General features: G+C 40.4%; 4 protein-coding genes across 5 annotated transcripts in view; 3 read left to right on the forward strand and 1 right to left on the reverse strand.

The window, feature by feature from the left end:
• The window catches only part of LOC145447018 (matrilin-1-like), a 34,633-nt gene extending 19,673 nt beyond the window's left edge, over positions 1-14,960 (reverse strand). Inside the window, exons 1-5 of one of the 2 annotated variants that reach the window (XM_080325448.1) lie at positions 14,346-14,960; positions 12,206-12,253; positions 1,832-2,000; positions 834-1,046; positions 194-299 (exon numbers count right to left, since the gene is read on the reverse strand). In XM_080325448.1, coding sequence (XP_080181574.1) covers positions 194-299; positions 834-1,046; positions 1,832-2,000; positions 12,206-12,253; positions 14,346-14,559 — 750 coding nt within the window. In that variant the 5' untranslated portion in view covers positions 14,560-14,960. The remainder of the gene's footprint in view (positions 1-193; positions 300-833; positions 1,047-1,831; positions 2,001-12,205; positions 12,254-14,345) is intronic. The other variant, XM_080325449.1, reaches the window with a different exon arrangement.
• Positions 1-21,810, forward strand: part of LOC145447014 (alkaline ceramidase 2-like) — a 454,308-nt gene that overhangs the window by 346,053 nt on the left and 86,445 nt on the right. The window lies entirely within an intron of this gene.
• Positions 1-21,810, forward strand: part of LOC145447026 (uncharacterized) — a 185,021-nt gene that overhangs the window by 154,012 nt on the left and 9,199 nt on the right. The gene's annotated exons all lie outside the window — the stretch shown is intronic.
• LOC145446624 (histone H3-like) lies at positions 14,885-15,787 on the forward strand (the record flags this gene model as incomplete). Its single annotated transcript, XM_080324971.1, has 1 exon — positions 14,885-15,787. A coding segment is annotated over one exon (405 nt), but the record flags the coding sequence as incomplete, so codon positions are not given.

Below are 21,810 nucleotides of genomic sequence, written 5' to 3' on the forward strand. Positions count from 1 at the left end.
TTCCACTTGCAGAATACCATTTATATTTTCAGTACCGCGGTAGCTTTCGATTGATACCAATTTTCGCGCTCACCGAAAAATTGCCTTCGGCCAAATGGAAAGCGACGTAGACCAGTCGCAGTGAGCCGTGAGATTTGCTTCTGTCTATACCATTGTGGGACACTATGATGTCACAAGGGCTATTTTTTCTTACGCGCAGCTCAGTATCGTCGGTGGTCTCTATCCCAACACAGTAAGGGATGATTCCCAATGTGCGCACATCGTTGGCAGTTTCGGGCAGAATATCGTGATCGCTTGACCTGAAGGTTGCCATCTCTGTTTATTGGTAATCTCACGAATAAGTCACGATCAGGGCTGGGCACAATGATTCGAGTGCTCGAATCTCAATCGAGTAGTGAGAGATGGCATTTTACAGTACTGAAATGACACGCTACTTGCCACTAAGGGTGGAGATCATAAAGTTGGATTATCGATAAAGTGGATTATCGTGTTCATCAGGATTTAACAATCCATGATTAAGGAAACCGGTTGATCGCAGCGCATAAAGTTTGTTTTAATCTCATCATTTAACAAAGCGTAACAAACTATGGATAATAATTATCTATAAAACTGCCTACAGTGCGTATAGCATTCCTACGCACAAATATTTTCGATAATAACCGTGTCGATTGTCTCCTAGGTAATGGCTTTACCAAACAATCAGGAAATAAACGAACCATGTTATCCGCCATTGCAGAGCGATAAATATTCTATAATCCGTTTTCCGCTGTACATTACTGATTAGTGTACAACACGTTTGACTCGTTTCGAGCTGTTTTAGGAAAAAATCTTACTTTCCGTCGGTAACCAGAATGAGGACCTGATGATTTCCATATTTTTCGTAGTTTACCGACCCCTTGAAGTCTCTAATAGCGAGTTTCAGTGCATGGGCGGTGGGCGTTATTGGATAGTCGAACTCTGCTACATGATCGACTTTTGCGGAAAAATAGCTGATGCTATGATGTCCAAGGCTCACTTCGGTTTTAATATGTGATTGATCATCAATACTGAAATAATGAGTTTGGAACGTTAGAACAGAGTTTCCTAACTCAGGGTAAATTTACCCTTGGGAGTAAATTTCCACTTTTAGGGGTAAATTTATTATATGTAATCAAACAGGCAAATAGCGAATGGCGACAATTCGAACGCATATGTTTTCTAAAAAAAAACAAGAAATCTTATTGTTAAATCTCATCTGCACTCACTCAACTATAGCATGCCGCGACGTTAGATCGGGGGTTGAACTTTATTTACACTCGGAATACTTACCCTAATCTGGAAGACTTTGCAACTCCATGTTCTTCGAATCATAAAATCAAAAATCTACCATAATAAAACGTTTAACTACACATCTAATACATTTCTATGGACAACTGGTGCGGAAAATGAACTTTGCATCTACATCAGGGGTCTCAAACTCAATTTGGTCAATTTCCTAGCTTTTGATGACGCCGCGGTACGCATCATCAATCGGGGTGTTCATGTCTTTCCAAGTATATAGGTCTTATTTGACGGGATGAAATTGCCCAATTGAAAGTGAGATGAAGTCAGTCCGAGTTTGAGTAGTCCTACGAAAGGACGAAGTCAAGTCCAAGAAGTGTATTATATCTTTTCAAATCCGAAAAATACATGTGGCTAGGGTAGCATTTAAAACAAACTAACGCTGTTCTATGTCCTTTATCGTGCCAGATGCTCTTGCTAAGAGGCACGCGAAAAATTCTTCGAGTCACTAAACGTTACAATGAATGTAGATTGTAGGCTACTCTTGAAGACGGGAATCATACATACGTACGTTGTGTCCTCCGAATAGTAGGAGTATTGTATGACGCCGAGCTGTACGTCATCATTCTCGTCTTTGAGTTGGATAGCGACATCCTTTACCCAATTCTTGACGGATCGGAAATAGTGAGCAATTCTGTCCGAACCATCCAATACAAACATGACATCTAACGAGCATGCTTCTGAAACCGCATAACAGTGTTATACATTACACAAAGGTATGATTTCTCAATATGCCTAAAATTTGGGGTTGTTCCGAATCCCGGGGATTCACAGATTAAGTTGTTAGGCTGCCTAGAAAACGGTTCACACCAAATTTGGCTCGAATCGTAATATTCGTATTTATTACACAAAAATTACACTGCCAACCCCATGAAATTGTTGAGTTATCTACAAAAACGATGAAAATCAAATTTGACGCGATTCCAACAAGTAGGATCGAAGTTTTTGGAACGAATTATATGAGTTTGGTTTGTGTGTCTTGACCTCCGCCGAAATCTTAGGTTCCCGTACGAACCTCAGCTAAGAACCACTGCGCTATACCCACCATGATATATGGATTACTTACTTTCCATTGTCTCCAAATGACGCTCTCAATCTAGTTTCTTAGTAAAACCCGATCATATTTTACAAACCCAAATTGTTGCTCATCTGAGGGGTATCACTGATGGTCTAAATTAATTCAGTGGTTCTCAACCGCCGGTCCGCGGACCGGTGCCGGTCCGTGACGACTTTCCTGCCGATCCGCGAGGCATATTACAATTTTATACCTTATTCAAGATGCAGTGTATTGAAGACTTTTCCATTGATAAAATGAATAATACATCAAATTTTAAACTGATTCAGAACTTCGCTAACATCGCGAAACATATTGGATTTGACTTGAAGTCCAAAACATGTCATTTGACGACACACGAGCGACAAGTCACGAGCTTACTCGCTAAACCGCGCAGTTTGCGCGACCATTCGTTTTCAATTTATTCAGTTTGTGCAGGACCGAGCCTAACGTGGGCACCCGAAACCCCTGAATTGGGGAGGTGCCGAGCTTGAAGGGGGCCCTGAATTATTTCACAAATGAACATAAATTATAGAGTATTTTCAAACAATTTTCAATTTTTTTTCGCTTTGCACGATTTAGTGCCACTAAATGTCTTGCTAAATGTGTCACCCGTTCCCAGAAATAGGCATTTCGGCGTCAGCCATTATCGCGCCACGACGTACTAACACATAATGTAGTTTAGGCTAACATTGAACTCCGAAAGGTGTTCCAAAAATTCGGACTTCGCTTTGTTGACAGAAAACCGATGAATATAAGTCTAATTGTCCATAGGCGCTTAAATGTCTGACGCAGAATCTCGCAATCCTGGCAATCTGTACCCCACAAGATAATTGCGATCCCACAGAGAAAAAATATTTGCCAGTGAAGAAATACCAAGTTGGAATCGTGTGTGGCTTTTAGTTTAGTACGCTCGAGCGATTTCAAAATCTATTCACTATACAACAGACAGTAGGTCACGAAATAATGACGTGTAACGAAGTAATTATTTCAACAGGCCCGCCCGAATGTTCATTCTTCAATTATTTTATACGTGCCCTAAATTTCCAAGACAACACTTCGCTCAGCTCTACCGGAAAATCTAACAATTCTGAAAGGAAAAAATATTATAGCAATAGGCCTATATATGCTATTGCCGATATTTTTGACCGATTCAGTCATGAATGATCGAATATTTTCGCTATTGACCAGATTAGGCTACATAGACTTTCTACTTACACTAAGTAGAATGAATTTGCTCACAAATATACTGGCGAAAGTATCCATCCAACTGTGGGGTCTGGGGGCGAAGACCCCCATAAGTTTGGCTTCTCGCCGTGTGGGGTCCAAAACCAACATGCTTTGGGGTGGTCCGACAAAGTGCATTTTCGACCAGGATATTATGGATTGCTGTTGTCAGGTGTTTCGTGCGACCCATTGTAATCGTGGTAGCCAGAGTATCCTACGTCTGATGGTAATGGGAAATGAGCAATGTATAGCACGACAGGGAGCTTGGTTCGATTCCGAAACGCTTCTCCTCTCGTTATTGTCGAAGAGAAGCATATTATTCGAATTGGGGGGCAGTTTAAACCCACGGCCTTCAGCACGAAAAACTGTTTACAAACGACTCTCGGGGGTAGAACGTTTATCTGGACAAGGCGATTTTACCTTGACTCAGCAGACTGAAATTACATAGATGCCATCATGAACATAATTAACTAGGATCAAAAGCCTCCAAATGTCATTCTCAGCACCATATACTTGCAAAAAAACGGCTGCATTCTTTACATTTCGGGTTGATTGCAATCTTTATAAGCCCACCGGTCCGCCGAGTATTTTTAGAAATTTTACCGGTCCGCGAGGTGAAAAAGGTTGAGAACCACTGGTCTAACAGATGGTGAGTTTCAAGTACTTCTAACGTAGTGAAGTACTGAAAAAGGTTCTGTAATTAATACTCCAGTGTAATCCTTGCATACTAATTTAGGTCATGCTTTACTTCTACTTAAGGTATATTCGTCATACTTCCACAGCGAATAAAAAGTTGTGGAAATACTTCTACTTGAACAGCCATCAAATTGATCAAGGATTGGTCGTGTGATTGGACATGGATTGCGAATTCTCAAGCATGGCAAGCATATCTTTTACGGAATATTCTATATATATTCCACAAGACTTTGATGAGAAATACCTCACTCAATAATATATTATATGATGCATAGAGGCATGGCCTGGCGAATATCCGATGGCGGGGATAAGCTTTGAACTAGGCGATTTATGGCCGGAGGTGATCAAAGTAGGTAGTATTTCTCCTCGAGTAGAGTAGAAATATTGGCGTAAATTTCTGCTCAGATACAACTAGAAGTAGCAGCATATTTTTATAACTTCCGGATTTATTTCATTTCCTAGCATATCAATGACTGTAACCAAGACAACAAAATTGGAAGCGATCGCTCTGCGTGTTATACGCACTCGATGTCAAAATGATGCTTGAAGAGATACAATTAACTAGGGTTGCATTTAATACAAAAATCAGTTTGAAATAAACACGTTTAAAATAAGGCCCTAATTGAAAACATGTTTTTTTGTCGATTTAGAGCTATGACGTCACGAATACTCAATTGTAACGTCAGAGTCGATTTAAATTGACAATAGAAAATATAGGGTAAATATAGCTCCTTTGAAGAAATATCTGTGCTATTAATGCTGAACCGACAATTTTGGTGGTTCCGCAGCCATTCCATATCGATAAATTCGATATACGTGGGCTATATCGGGTGTTAAGTGTCTGTAGGCTAATACAACATGCTTTTTGGAAACTATTTACACATTTATGGCATAATTTTACCATTCAAAAAAACTCAATTTCTTTTTTAAAAAGGCCTTTGTTCAAAACACGTCAAATCCAAATCGTCGTGTAAACCGTAAACTGGCTAACTAATGTCAACGATGACTACTGTTATGGACAAAAAATTTCGCTAACAGTGTCTTGTACGTACCTCTAGCTAGAGAGAGAGAGATATTTATTGATTTGTCCAACCGTAAAGAAAACATCATTGGCACATGCAACAACAATAAAATGAACTTACGGTATAGGACAGGGTGTGACCGATTTGACTCTGGGTAGGGTCAACTAGTCTGATCACACCCTGCATTAACAAATACAGATATTGTGTTATAAATTTGGATGCATTGGTTGGGATCAATCAATTCAGCTCAGCATAAAAATAAAATACTAAAGAAACTACAAATTTGGTGGGGGACAAGCGGATCATTGGTAATGGGAGATGAGGTGACTGAATAATTCCTTTTTGAAGGAGTGGTATGGGAGGTCCCGTATTGAAGAGGGTATAGCATTCCATATGACAGGACCGGCATAGTCGATCGATTTCTTTGTGAGGCTACTGGTGGGTCGATGAAAATAGATGTTGCCCTGGGAAGAAAATCTGGTATTGTGTGAGTGAACAGTTTGAGCAAGGACGAAGAAATCATTAAACACAGGAGGCAATTCATTTGAAAAATATTGATGCATAAATTTAGCTACTTTAAATGTAAAAATATCGTCAAATTTTAGAATATTGTATTTGCGGTAGTACTGGGATAATCTTGTTCGATGGGGCAAACCAGCCATCAAACGCATGGCTCGGTTTTGCAGGGTACGAATTTTAGAACAGTGTGAAGTACAAGCATTCCCCCATACAATTATGCCATACTGTACATACGAGTAAAAAAGCGAAAAGTAAATTGTCCTAAGCACAGATCTAGGAACTATGTGCTTGAGTTTTGTCATTACACCTACACATCTAGAAAGCTGTGTTATGGTATGAGCAATATGCGGTTTCCATGACAATTTAGAGTCAATGATGATTCCAAGATATTTTGCTGAGTCACACAGTGAGATACAGTTATTATTTAGATTCACAGTAAGGTTATCAGAAGCAGTATTAAAGAGCATCATCACAGTTTTATCGGTATTTAAACTTAATTTGTTAGCAGCAAGCCATTGAGAGACTTTTGTAAGTTCACTCTGCACAGAACTTCGTAGGTTGCTTATAGTATCGGATGAAAGAAAAAGATGGGTATCATCGGCAAACAGTGTAGTATAAAAGGAGGAACAGTTAATAATATCATTGATGTAGATCAAAAATAGGGTCGGTCCTAGAACTGAGCCCTGAGGCACTCCACACTCTACATCCATTTCTACCAATTTTGACAGACCCAATTTCACAAACTGCTTACGGTTTGCAAGGTAGTTCGTGAGCAGGGACTTGGCAATCCCTCTAATTCCATAATGCTCTAGTTTTCGTATCAGTATCTCGTGGTTCACAGTATCAAAGGTTTTCCGAAGATCAATAAAGATACTACAGCCAACTCTTTTATCTTTAATAATTTTGTAGTAATTTGTCACAATTGATAGGGTGGCATGGTTATTGTTATGACCCGATCTAAAGCCAAATTGGGATGGAGTGAATACCGATTGCAATTCAAAAAATTTCTTGAGCCTATAATCTAGCAATTTCTCATATAGAGTGGAAAGGTTTGACAGAATAGATATGGGACGGTAATTAGACATTGAATTTTTGCAGCCTTTTTTATGAACTGGAATAACTCTGGCAGTTTTTAGAGCACTAGGAAAAATACCCAAGTTCATGGAGCCATTGAACAACGTACAAATTGTATCTCCTATAATATTAAATACTAGTTTTATGAAGTAGATTGGTATTGAGTCAGGTCCTACTGCTTTTGTGTCCTTGATTCCAGATAATATCGTTGCTACCTCTCCTACGTCGGTCGGCTCCATAAAGATGGAGTTCATGGAGCGAGGCTTCATGAATGATAGGATATCATGCGGGCTTTGAGGTATAGAAGATGCTAGCTCTGGACCAATCTGGCAAAAGTGATGGTTGAACTTTTCTGCTACAACATCAGGATCTTTGATGACCGTATTACCACATGCTATTTCAATGTTCTGTAATTGTGTTTCGTTTTTGTTATTGGAAGCGTTCACAATTTCACGAATGGTTCTCCAGGTTTGCTTTTGATCCTTGAAACTCTGCTCAAACCGGTTCATGTAGAATGCTCTTTTGGCCTTTTCTTTCATTTTTGTTACCTTGTTGGCATATCGTTTGAAGATCTTTTTCTCATCTTCAGTTCCGTTAATATAATATCTTTTATGCATCCAATCTCTTGTTTTGATGGCTGCCAGAATTTCTCGACTGATCCAGGGCTTAGATTTTAGGCGTCGGGTGTTACGATTGACTTTGCGGATAGGAAATTCTTAGTTAATGGCTTGACTTATGTCAAGAATAAACTTGTCAAATTGGGAGTCAAAGTTCTCGCTTGTGAGTGGCTCAATTTGATAATCCTTGAAAACATCTCCAATGTTTTCAACGAAGTCGTCAATCCCCTAAGGATTCAGCGGGATTCTGCATTCAAAAATACTAGTAGTAACAGGTAAAATTTGATTGACATGACACATAATAGGATAATGGTCAGTCATGCAGTGCTCAATGACAAATGGAGCAAGTCTATATTTACTTATGTTGGTATACATGTGGTCCAGGAGAGTACTGGAATGGTCAGTCACTCTGGTTGGTTTGGTAGCCATCTGGACCACCCCGTACGACTCAATCATATCAGAATATTTTGTGGTGAAGCTTGTGTTCTGTAGGAGGTCGATATTGAAATCTCCCATTATAACAGTGGTTCCCAACCGGGGAGGAATTCCTCCCTTGGGGGGAATTTTGCAATTTTTAGGGAGGAATTCCACTTTATAATTGTAACGAATTTCTCAAATTGTTCATGTTCGAACTGTCATGTAGTCAACCAGTTATATCCGAACGTGTGCTCCTTATAGCTGTTTTTTGCTGAAAATATGTTCAAATGCTATTTGAAATCTCTTTTTCACATAAGAATTCCCCCTTGTTGTTTTTTAAACTAGTTCAGATGTGCTGAAGTTTGCAAGAAAATTTTGTAGGACAGCGACGGCCTCTCAATCAAATATGTTCTAAGCAAGCAAATGTCTTACCGAATCTATCACAACAAAGCTTCTAATGAAAGTATTTATCTTATATTTTCAAGTCAACATTTTCAGACAGTGACAGAATATTCCAACGTCATCGATTCAAGTCAAAGAGATCACTAGCCTTGGTTTATTTTTAGTGAACAGCTACCCGACCGAAAAAAGACATTTTAAACTTGGTGCAATGTTGCTGAAACGGAATGGGTGTCCTAACTTTCAATGAGCTCCAGCAGGAAATCTGATCACTTGTATGTTATATATCAGGGCTGTAACCAAGTCATGAGGCTCCGAGTCACAATCAATCTCACTTTCATAGTTTCGACTCGAGTCAAGTCAAGTCGAGTCATTTTCAATTCAACATTGAGCCAAGTCTGAGCCCAAGTCACTGAGCAGAGGGTCGAGTCCGAGTCATTGTATTATGACTCGAGTCCGAGTCCAAGTCATTGTGTTGACTGCTCAGTTTCCAGTTGAAGTCTTGTTAAACCCACTTTTTATAACTCTGTTTGGTGATATTGAATGATTTTGATTTATACTCTACTAATTTTCCTCACTTTGAGCAGTTTCTTGTCGCATTTTCAAGTACCAGGACCAATATACGAAATTCCAATACGAAGGCCACTGTACTGTTCTTCGAAATTACAATGGAATGTCGGTCTTGGCCGTGTTATAGTCTCGAGTCATATGGCTTGGTTCGAGTCATGCACAATGACTCGAGTACAAGTCTAGTCAATACACAGATTGTCTCTAGTCGAGTCGAGTCTCGAGTCATTTCCCTATTTTGAAAAAATGACTCTAGTCAAGTCGAGTCTTCGGTGACTCGAGTCTGGTCAATCCTTCTATATATGAAAGAACCAATATTATTGTCCAAATGCATACGCAAACTTGAGAAAAAATCGCGAGACCAGTAAATTTATGCATGCTGATTTTTCACAGCAGTTATATTAGCGATTGGTTCATGGTAAGCCGAAACACACAAATGGAAGTGTGGGGGTCTGTTGAGTCAAGCCTTCCAGAATTTGTTTGATTGGGACCAAGACCATTGTTTTTGGAGGTCTACAAATTGTTGTTACAGCCCTGCTAGAAACAAACACTCTGTACCGCCCATCTTATTCTTCGGTCAACAGGTGTTTGCGCGGTAAAAATGACCTTTTTTAATCGTCGGGAGATTTCTCCTAAGGGGGAATTTTGGCTCAAATATCGGCCAAGGGAGGCAGGAGATGAAAAAGGTTGGGAACCACTGCATTATAAGGAATTGGTTATTTGAGTCGGTTAAGCTGTCCAAGGTTTTAGAGAATTCTTCCATGAAGGTTTCTTGTTTAGTTCCGGGATGTTTATATATTACTCCAATGGTAAGGGGCTTTTGATTCCGTGTTGCAATTCTGACAAAAATACTTTCGACGCTAGAGTCTAGAGCTACACCGTTATTCATATTCCATCGTTATATAATCACAAAATACCCTACACCGGTAAGGCCCATTGTTACCTCTCGAGGTTCGTGAAAAAAACACTAGATTTGTTAACTAAAAAACATCAGATAGACAAAACGTACACTAGTTTTGAAAGTTGGGTTCAATCTATTGCATAAATCTTAAAATATGAGGGGGATGCATTGATTAACACCAATGAAGTTATGAGAAGACTTAACTAATGACAAATTCATCACGCTTTCTGCAATCCTTTTCATATCAGACAATATTGCTAATTATTTGTCTCCCATAGCAAATTCTCGCGAATATTACATTACATTTCTTACGACATATTTCCTTCATAACATCGGCTAACAACTTATAAAGTTCGATCTCTGCGTGACTGCTGGAGCGCGAAGTTGATGTGTAAATTTCAATAAATTGCATCTCCATTATGGTGGCGTTGTGGCTGCGGCCAATTTTGTTTTCGTTTTGCCGTTCAATTTGAGACCACATCATGTTTAGAGTGCAGTGCCCCTTTAAAATACAGTAAATACGATTTTTTACATGGATGTGTGGATAAATGGGCGAATAATGTATCGTTTCAGCAATCCAGCCCGCCAAGTACTTAATTTTCCTATGTCCGGCCCGCCGACTGGAGAAGTTGCCCACCCCTGAGTTAGAGTCTTCTTAAATCCACTTTTATAACTCTGTTTGATATCGAATGGTTTGCATTTAAAATATACCAACATTCATCCCTTTTAGCAGTTTCTGGTCGCATTTTTAAGTATCAGTACCAATAGACGAAATATCAATGGTGTGGTTGTTTTACTATTCTTCGAAATTACAATGAAATGTCGGTCTTATCCGTTTGAGTCTCGAGTCATATGACTTGGTTCGAGTCATGCGCAATGACTCGAGTTCAAGTCGAGTCAATAAGCATATTGACTCCAGAAATTACAATGAAATGTCGGTCTTGGCCGTCCAAGTCCAAGTCTAATCAATACACTTGTTGACTCGACTCGAGTCGAGTCATTTCCGTATTTTGAGAAAATGACTCAAGTCAAGTCGAGTCATAAGAAAATCGTGATTCGAGTCATCATCACCCTGCCTACGCCTAACATAACTTGAAATGATGACCGTTATAATCATGGCAATTCAAGTGAACTGCCTTTGAACTGAAAATAGTGCAACTTTAACGTGAATTATTTGTCACTCAGCTCAGCGTCAACTTTGTCAACTGTATTCTGTGGCGTAGCAATTTTATTTCTACATCGAAAGCAGTGAATTGAATTGCTATGATATTGTCATAACGGTGACGGTGAATTAACATTAATCGCCGTCATAATTCAACATTGGTAAACATATACATTATACACTCTTTCTAATCCCCAAGCACGTTTATCTACTAAAAGACATTAAAGTTTACTTGGGTACTACGAAGCTCGTATTGCTCCTTGCCTACCCACTATGGTGTGCAGCTTGGTGAAATAGTCTTATTGCTGTTGGTGGACACTAACAGTGCTTCCGAAATTTGCCCTCCCTTATCCGAGTGTCAGTCTTTGTGTTTTTTGCCTTACTACCGACTTAATTATACACCACGGCGACATATTCGCCACTAAAGGAACGGGCTCGCCCCGACTCCAGTAAACACATATTTAGTGCTTCGAGTCTTCCTGGAACTTCCGTCGTCGGCCCTCACATTTCTCTGTTTTTGACATGCCCGCCGGTGATGATGACTGGCAATCACGAGTCTTGTTTTACGAATTAGAGATTTGGAAACGTATCACCTAACAATTTGAAGCACTGCACGTGTAAATGTGACAATGGCAATAAGGAAGGTTTGTACCAAGTTATATGAAAACAGTGACTTCTTGTGATTATGATTGTTACCCTTTTGCTACATGATAACACGCTTTCCCAGGATCTACATGCCATTTTCAGGGTGCGTATTATAGCCTACATGTCCCCGGGGGCGTACTATACATGGAAAATTACGGTACCTCACATTACGTTCTAGCATTCATTTTCGCCTCTATCGCCCCCTTGGTTTTTTTACCCCTTGTTTCTCAAAATCTCCCCGGGGGGGGGGGGCAATATGGCCCACGTTGAGATCGAGCCACTGCTCTAACACCTCACTTTTCTCCATCGACATTGAATACACAATGGCAAGAACGGAAATGGCTTGCGCTTTCCTTCATTGTCATTGTATAGTAACACATGACCCATTTTAATGGAGACCTATACGTATTCATATCGACTGTTGTGTGAAGTAGAGTTTAAAGTGCACAATGTCATGTGCTCCAATGTATCAAAATATGAAGTCAAAAGTTATCAACATGTGTTTTTCAAATCATGTTTCATATAGGCTATCATCCGCAGCCCGAAATGGGAATAAAAATAAACCATATTAGCCGGCACTCTTACTAGCATTCTCCCGAAGCGATTCCATTCCTTCTTCAATTTGCAGCAGATCTAGAAATGACAACGTAAACAAGTAATAGTCGACAATATCATTTGTGTCATAGGAAGGTACGCAAAATTTAGCTTTCAAAATCGATCACCTTGATGTTAGCCATATGGCACTGCTGGAAGTCGTTTTCGGATATTTGGTACAATTTTACCTATCAGCATTGGAATCAAGGCACTATACTTTCGAGTCATATGAATCATTTTGAGCCGCAGCAAAATTGACAAGCAGATCTTCCGACTTCGAGTCAGCTTCAAGGCAACAAATATTTTCAGTTCTTGTCGATTGCAGAATTATGTTTATTAGCAAGACCAAACTTGGTCAAACCTGGTTTTCTGCCTAATCTAAACTACTAAAATGATATGAGTTATTATGCGGGTTATTTATATTAATCACTGAGGATGCTGGTCACGGAGCAGTGCGAGAGTTCGTGTTGAATGGCACCGAGTCGACGCGTATTACTGAAGCAAGTACTTCAGTGTAATTGAATTGTCGCATTCATTAGATAAACAAGTCAGTTCCGCAAATCTCGTTTTTCAGGTTCTGTGAGCTCATCGCTTTACATCGAAGATCCTAGTCGAGCGTGCGCCATTACTAGGGTTGCATTCAAAGCAAATTGCGTTTCAAAATAATGCCTTTAAAAATGTGATTTTGTGCAAAATTTGTATTATTATGCCATAATAGTGTAAATACTTTACAAAAAATGTGGTATAAGCTGACAGACGATTTGCATCCGATAGAGTCGACGTATACGACACGACATGGTTAGAACCTTCGTAATCGTCGACGGTTCAACAGTTCCATTACATTGGCGCTGAATGGATGTTTTGATAATGAAGAACGCGGGCCGTAACAATGCTGCATAACGACGTAGTCCTGGTTAAAGATATTTTTGGTCCTTTCAAGACAGGACTCCGAAGCCTACTGCGACAAAGGAGCCATATTTACTCTACATCAGCGGTTCTCAACCGGGAGGTCCGCGAAGCATTTTCAGGGGGTCCGCAAAGCCTCGAAATAGTTGATAACCTATAATTTGTATTTGTTTTTATTCACGAGGCAGTTTCGCTTCATTACTAGTAGACCTCCAGAGCTCACATCAATAAAATGGCCGTATGAGATGAAATATCCTACCGTGCAGATTTATTTTAATTCCTAAACTGCCAACAGCCTACTGATGCAAACATTTTGCAATATAGAGCTGTTTTGTTGGGGATTTAGGAAAAAAGTTTGATAAGTAAGGTCAATCATGGTGACTTCGAACGGGGTACAAAAATCCATTTTATCCTGTGATTTACACGACCATTTTTCCATAATAACTTCAAGATAAGCTGCTAGACAGAAATGACACGGTATGACGTTGTAAGTTTATTAAAAAAAATGTTTGCCAATTTCGGTGTCATATTTGTTATGATCATACCAAAATGTCTCGACAGAAGCGTTACGCGTTATTATTACATTTGGCATCACCTATATTTCTGGAACTGGATTTTAGGCACTCGTTCGTATCAAATCGAAGGCACGGATTTTCAAGACACGATCACGTATTTCAAGAAATGCAGTTGCAGAATTCGCTTCAAAATAATAGAAGTCAACCCAATTTCTACATGAATAGTATGATCTTATTTTCGAGAAAATTCATTTTGTTGCTGTGTATCACTAAGCCTACGCCCTACAGTTATCACTTGCACAAGACAGATGACGATTGCACGATAATTGAGGTGAATTTAAACTAAAACTTTGTAGGGGTCCGCGAAGACAAAAAGGTTGAGAACCACTGCTCTACATCTTCCATTGTCAATGTCAATCCACTGTGACGTCACAATTAAATATGTATGGCGTCACGGCTAAATAAAAACCAATAAAAAACATGTTTTAAACAAGGGCCATGTTCTGAACATGTTTGTTTTCAAATAATTTTTGTTTTAAATGCAACCATAACTACAGGTATATGTTTCGTATATGCCATGCTGTCAAAGCTCACTATGGCTACTTTTATCAATAGCTAATATCAATAATTACAGTCAACAGTTACATAGCTACAAGGTATACTCAATCACCTGACACGAAGAATAACAATCCACGTTTATAGACACTTACGACTTTGCAATTTGAACTCGATCAGTTGAATCGACGCCACAATCCCAGCTAGCATCGCGATGATTACGATTCCGAAGATGACGAGTACAGGAACCAGCATTGACTTACTGCATGTCCTGTTATCGGCATTCTTAAGTCCTACGGCGGAGGCGGCAGAACAACCTTGGCGTGCGTTGGCTATTTCGTATAGCTCATACTGATTGTTATCAGTCATTTTACTAGCAGTTTAAGATCTTGAGTTGACAATAATTTTGAAATCAACGTAAGGTACTAGTCCGTCCTCAAGATTACCTGACCAGGACCGGACCTATCGATCTCGCCTACCGTGACATACCACCCCATTTTTGTCGCTTGCTTTTTATTGTACTATCTTCTTTTAATTTTTCATTCAGTGTGAATGTCTCCTCTTTACATCGGCTAGGACAAGGTGGGTGTCTGATTCCGAAGACTACTCCGATTCGTTTCGATACCTTCCTGTCTTTTCATTGTAGGCCTATCGCTTTTTTGTGGTGTATTGAACTTATAAAAAATGCTAATAAACCGAACTGAACTACTGCGTCCACGATGAAACGGATATTTCCATTACTTACGATATTTTTTTATTTACATCGAGAAAGAGCGCTCCGGCCACCGGCGGCGTCAAGAAACCTCACCGTTACAGGCCCGGAACAGTGGCCCTTCGTGAGATCCGTCGCTACCAAAAGTCGACCGAGCTGCTCATCCGCCAGCTTCCCAGCCGTAGGCTGGTTCGCGAGATCGCGCAAGACTTCAAGACCGACCTCCGCTTCCAAAGCAGCTCCGTTATGGCTCTGCAGGAGACCAGCGAAGCCTACCTCGTCGGCTTGTTCGACGACATCAACTTGCGCGCGATTCACGCCAAGCGTGTCACCATCATGCCGAAAGACATCCTGCTCGCCAGGCGTATCCGTGGCGAGAGGGCTTAACCTGTCGGCAACTAGCACGACGCAAACGAATGTTCAACGACTACTTCACCTCGGAGACAAAAGCGCACAAGTTCAGCACACGCGCGTCGACGAAGAACAACAACTACCATATGATCAGGACTGAATACAAGAAAACGCATTGCTCTATACAGTATGCCGGACCCCAATTGTGAAACAGCATCTCGCCGGCTATCCGACAGTCGTCGAGCATGTCCGCATTCAAGTCGAAATACAAACAATTTCTTGTAAATGAATACTAACCAGTCTTCAGGATTACCGGACCACGACCTAACATCTACGTCGCCCTCCGCCATATTCCACCTCATTTTGTCGCTTGCGTCTTATATTCTCTGCATTATTTTTTATTCAGTGTGCAAGTGCATGCCTCTTCTTTACTTCGCCTAGGCTAAGGTGGGTGTCTGATATTAAAGGCTACTCCAAGTTGTTTCGACACCTTCGTATCTTTTCATTGTATCGCAGTCTTGTGATGTTTTAAAATGATGAAAATATTAATAAACTTGATTGATTGATTGATTGATTGATTGATTGAAGCTCCGAATAATCGACACAATGCTAAATCGATTATCACTATACCAGTGGCTCCCAACCTTTCTGTCTTCATTTCCCACTTCAGATTTATTCCAAGCCTTCATTCCCACCAGGACCGTAACAACAGCAATTCGTCAGCCTCCCCAAATAACGTTGGTCTTGGGCGCCCACAGGGTGATAAACCCTACTTCTGGGGGGGGGGGGGGCGAAGCCACTCAGCCCCCCTGAGCCTGTACGCTTTTCCCCTTTACTTATCACCTACATTGGGTCTACTGTTTAGTGCGTCGCCTTATTTCGACTAAACGCCCTCTCTGCTAACGTAATCAGATTTACCGGTAGAGCCGAGTGAAGTGTGTTGGAAAAGGTAAGACCCCTAAATAAATGTTAAAGATCTTCGGGTGGACCCGTTGGTATATTGACTTCGTTACATTATGCTATTTCGTTACCTCCTATATCTGCTATGTCAAAACAGAAGGCATGGAAATCGCCAAAACTAAAAGGCCCGCACGATTTCAAATTGGTATTGCTTTACTGGCAAATATTTTTTCTCTGCGGGATGGCATTTGTCCTGTGGGGTTGAGGTAGAGTTACCATATTTCAGCAACCCAAATTCCGGACACTCTTTAGCGCACACTAGTGGATTTCAAACTGAGTTATGACGTCACACTAGCAAAGCTTTGCTCATAGACCAGAGGTGGTCACGGTCCGGTTCAGGACTATGTGGCGGTGTGTTGTGTGACTGGGACCGAAAGCACATGTTTTTAGCCCCCTCCCGCCCAAATAAACAATGATTTTGAGCCTACACTATAGGGCAATCGATGCAACTTCTAGGCCGGGAGGGGGTGCTTGCTATATGAATCTGGTTTCTATATGCATCTAGTCTAGTCGTTAAATTATTTGAACAAATTCTGTCAATAATATTGGTCGTTCCATATATTAATGTATAGATAAGCCTACTACCCGTTTGGAACCACTATCTTTGAATAAAGCATTTGAACGGCCTTAACGATCTCTAGGAATACACCGTTCTCCTACAATTGTGATTACAATTAGGCTTATTCCAGTAAATGAAGATTGTTTTTCTTTTATATTTTATGGCAGTTTTTACGAGGTTGGTAGTCTCCATATTAAAATCAATAAATGTGATTTTAAATCGCGCGCAGCGCGCAGAAAAATATCATACATCAGCATATATATTCCCAAAAAATATTGTTTTTATGCTTATTTACGAAAAAAATTATGAGCCTACGTCAAAATTCCGGACATTTGGCATATTTTAAAAATTCCTCCCGGACGCTAGTATGAACAGTGAAATTGCGGACATGTCCGGGAAATTCCGGGCATATGGCAACCATAGGTTGAGGTCACCAGGACAGGAACATTCGGCACCAGCCATTTAGCCGCATACAGACAATTAAACATATATGTATATTGCATATATATCGAAGTTTTCGGTCACCACAAGGGCATTCCTTAGCGGCCAAGCTCTTCCCGCTGCTGATCGTTCTGGCACACTTCTCGGAGTCGCATGTTACACGGCCTATAACTTCATATGTCTTGGTGCGTCGAGGCGCAGTAAAGGCCGACGCCGAAGTCTTCATTTCTGTAAATTCTACGTATTTTCGTGGGGGAAGGGTACCCAATAATCAAGATATTCGGCAACATTAAATCGCGCAACCAGCGCGAAAAATATTCGAAAAAGTGGCATAAATTTCCCAATAAATTACACTATAATTTATTTTAATTCACGAAATAATTTTTGGCCCCTTCGATCTCGCCCCCTCCAAATTTGGGGTTTTTGGGTGCGGAGGTTACGGTCCTGTTCCCCACTACCCAACACTTTTGTGATCACAGATAAGCTATTTGCTGGTTTGAATACACAAGACGCACAACCACACCAGTACACAAGACAATCGCCTATAACTGCAACATAAAACGTATTGTGAACCGATACCAGTAACGCTCAAAATTTCGCGAAAGCGTTATTTCACGTCAAACTAGTCGTGATGGATGCGTTTGTGACGCCATGGTTGGCCATCCAGAGTTAACATGAGGGTTTGTGAACAACACGCAATATAATTTTCGATACATACATTCCAGAGCAGTTAACTGGTAACGGTAATTGCGCAGGTGTCTCCGTGAATATGTAGACTGTCATGTATATTATTTTGAACAAATGCGCCTATTCCCCACCAGAAACCATTGAATTCCCCATCAGTGGGGAATTCCTCACCGTTTGGGAACCACTGCACTATACAGTCGACTCAGCTTGATTAGGATTCTTTGGTGCCGCTCACTCTTGGCCAAACTTTATGGAGAAACGGCTTTGTCCGAATTAACAGAAAAATCGATTGATTCTTTTATGGTCATGCGTGAAGGCAGACAACCCATTACAAATACTGCACCGTTTCGTATTAATTGAATTGCAGTGGCGCCATGATGCAGTGATTGGCATTGATCGCACAAACGCACCAGGTTAGTTCTATTTGACAGTATTATCGATATCAATTGATTCATCAAATAATGTATATTAGGCTACTGTGTGTAACACACATATAGAATTAAAATATTACAGTAACTCCTCACATAAAATAGCAATCCATGCAGCAAGGGCTAAAACGGGATCGTAACGGTTGCACCAGAGAGACTTATATAACTAGCGTTGGGACCCCGGGAAATCCCGATCCCGGGATCCCGGGGTTTGAAGCAATCCCGATCCCGGGATTGGTCCCGAAGAAGTCCCGGGATTTGTGAACAGCATTATACCAAGGCTTATGTAGCGCCATATCTCTTATTTTGGTAATAAAGCAATGTCACAAACTCGACTGATTGACTAGAACAGTGGCCTCAAACACGCGGCCGCCATACTGTTTTTGCGTCCCACGTCGGCGTTTTGATTTTTCAAGCATTCGACGATATTAAACTCGAAAATTTCAGATTTCGGATTTGGGAACTTGAAACTTCATTCTGAAACCACTCCAAAAACCTGAATCGCTATCACACATCAAACGTCCACTAGCTGCTAAATTATAATGCGACAGCTTTTACGATGACACGATGCATTTGTCGTCTCGCATGGTTTCTAACTGTCTATATAACTCCCTATGTCGCCAAGTTATGCCAAGCACAACAATCTTTTTAAAAAATATTGAAAAATATGACTTTTTTGTGGCAACCGTGAATATTACAATAGTGTATTACATTTTCACAATGTGTATGAAATACCAATCTACAAGGTCCGACAAAAAAAAGGCGTACTGGGAAATACATATTAGGCCTATACCCCTAATTGATGCTGCTGCCCGCCGCGTCATCAAAAACTACGAAATTGCCCCGCGAGCAAATTGGAGTTTGGGACCCCTGATCTAAACGATGATGCTCTTGATGCTCTTATGTTTTGCGTCAATTCAATATCACAAGGACTAAATGTTATTTGTGTAACTTGTGTATTTTACAACTTTTCTAATCCCGGGGAATCCCGGGATTGAGGAGCGATAATCCCGGGAAATCCCGATCCCGGGATTTCAAATTTGATCCCGAAGTCCCAACCCTACTTATAACCTTTGGAGGGTCTAAACAATTTTTAGTTAAGTTTGATCTGTCCAAGGTATGTTATATTTTTGCATTCAAAACACGAATAAAACAATCTCCCTTCGCGACTGTGGACATTTGTTTCACTGTCATAGTTGCAATAGAGCTCATGAAGACCATGCAAGTGTTATGACGGTACGTCGGGTTAATAAAAAAAACTCTCACACTTTTGAATTACCAAAGTCCGATTGATGTCATAGCACGGCTTTCCTTGAAACTCTGAGCCGGTTGATTAGCTGCACCGACGTTGATCACGTTAGGCAAGCAAGTAGGTCATCGAGCACCGAACGTTATTTCATTGCACTGTGCAACAATGCTGTCTGTGATCACGCGTTCACAGATATGTCATTTCCACTAACGTGAGTAATTGTGTTTCGTATGCCGCGAATCGAGGCTCACAGCCTTCCACAGTGGAAAATGCTATCTAAACTATAATTCTCGTTGACAATGAACTTTTACTGACAGTGAGCGTGTATAATTTCAGTAGCCTACTCGAAAATTGACCTCTCACCACTCGACCCGAATCTTTAGAATTAATCTCCCATTCAGATTCGAGTGACACGTGCGCTTAAAATAATCAGAGGTCTCGGGTTCGGGTCACGGTGGCTGCCTCCTGGAAATCGAACTCGCGACCTCACCATATCTGCTATCTTAAAATGGAGTCAAAAGTAACACACGATGACCGTCCGTAATCACAGGTAAACGAGTACAGATATATAAATACAAGTACAAATAATACTAAGATCGTTTCTCTATCACCCTAATACGTGATCCTTTGAGCACAGGCCATGCTTGAAAGTTTCCACCATCACCTTCCTAGGATTCCAGTATGACAACTGAAGTGAGGATGCAATGATAAAAATGCTTTATCCGTATACTCAAAATATACGCCAGTTTTACCCGTGCAGACTACGCTTCCCAGCTATAGTAATAAGAATTAATTGCAGTCTTTCGATTTACACGGTCGATGAGCGAAAGGCGGCGCAATTATCCTTAACATATTTTACTAAATTCACGGCCGTCTCATTCTACCAATTCTTGGACACTCAGAAAGTATTCAGCATAGAAGCTTTAATGAGAAGAGCTCATCAAAGAACCGTTCGCGTTCCTGTTCTAATATAACTTTTTATTAATGTGCGTGTGCGTACGAGACAGAACATTTCAGGGGTTCCCACCACCACTAGATTGACTAAACAAGCTGATATATACAGATCTAACACCTGTCCTGTCTTTGAAATAATATCCGACTATGCCGGGCCCGGTCGAGAGACTGCTCAACCTTACAATAAATTCTCAAGTCTAACGCGTTTTTAATCATATGATCAATGGTAATTTCTGTTCGAGCGTTCTAATGAAAAAAAATTCAATGGATTATGTATGTGACGACATGCATGATTCATGCCACTAAATATTCGTACTTTCTATCACGCAACAACAACAACAACTGAAACAGAATAATAGTTTCTCACCGAGATTATGTGAACTTACTACTGATATTTGAACAGACTTATCCTCCTCGGGAAAATTGGACAGGGAATAATTCTAGCAACTAATATGAATTTATTCTACCTTTACATTTACATTCCACACTATAATGGCATGAAAGCTGTACAAAAATCGCTGTCGGATTGCAACCAACGTATAAGACAAATCCAATGTTGCAGCTAATTGAATGCATTTTGACGAATAATGTTTTCAAATTGAATTGACATACCTTTAAAACAATATTCACAACATAATTTTGTAACAATTTGCCAGTAATATATTCATGAATCATTTTGAAATACTATTTAGGCGTGAACAAATAGTTGAACAAATGATTTACCAGGGTTACTGTACGTCCTCCTCTAGGAGGATTTGTCCACTTTTTTCAAGAACTCGAAAATGCTGTCCCCCGAGGACGCCCAAATGTCCTCCTTTTTGGCTATTCGTCCTCGCTTGTGGCTTTAAAAGCCAGGAGATTGTACATGCCATAAATGACGCGAATTTGGATTTCGACGGTAGTCACGGCAAGGACGACCGAAAAAAGTCAGTCGCAACCTAAACTACGCCAGAGCGGCTCGTCCGAGACTCGAGTTGAAAAAATGATATTTTCTCTGTCAACACGAGAGTAATTCCCGTGAAAAAATTTCAAATCTCGTCTCGTCCGTTATTACAAGTTTCGTGATTTGGAGACAATATGCCAAACAAGAGATAGGCACGTCACAATTAATTTTCCAGACGCAGAGAAGTTGCCGGGACTCTTGTGCAAACAGCATAGGAGGGAAATTAAGCAGCGAATATCAGGAATAATATGATACTAGAGCTATGCCTTTTCGTATTTTTACTTGATCGCAATGCACCTAGCACAAGCAGAATTGGACAACTGGAAAATCACCAGC

The sequence above is a fragment of the Botryllus schlosseri genome, chromosome 9 (assembly GCF_051294905.1).
Source record: "Botryllus schlosseri isolate E-star chromosome 9, Bs_hap1, whole genome shotgun sequence".
NCBI lineage: Eukaryota > Metazoa > Chordata > Ascidiacea > Stolidobranchia > Styelidae > Botryllus > Botryllus schlosseri.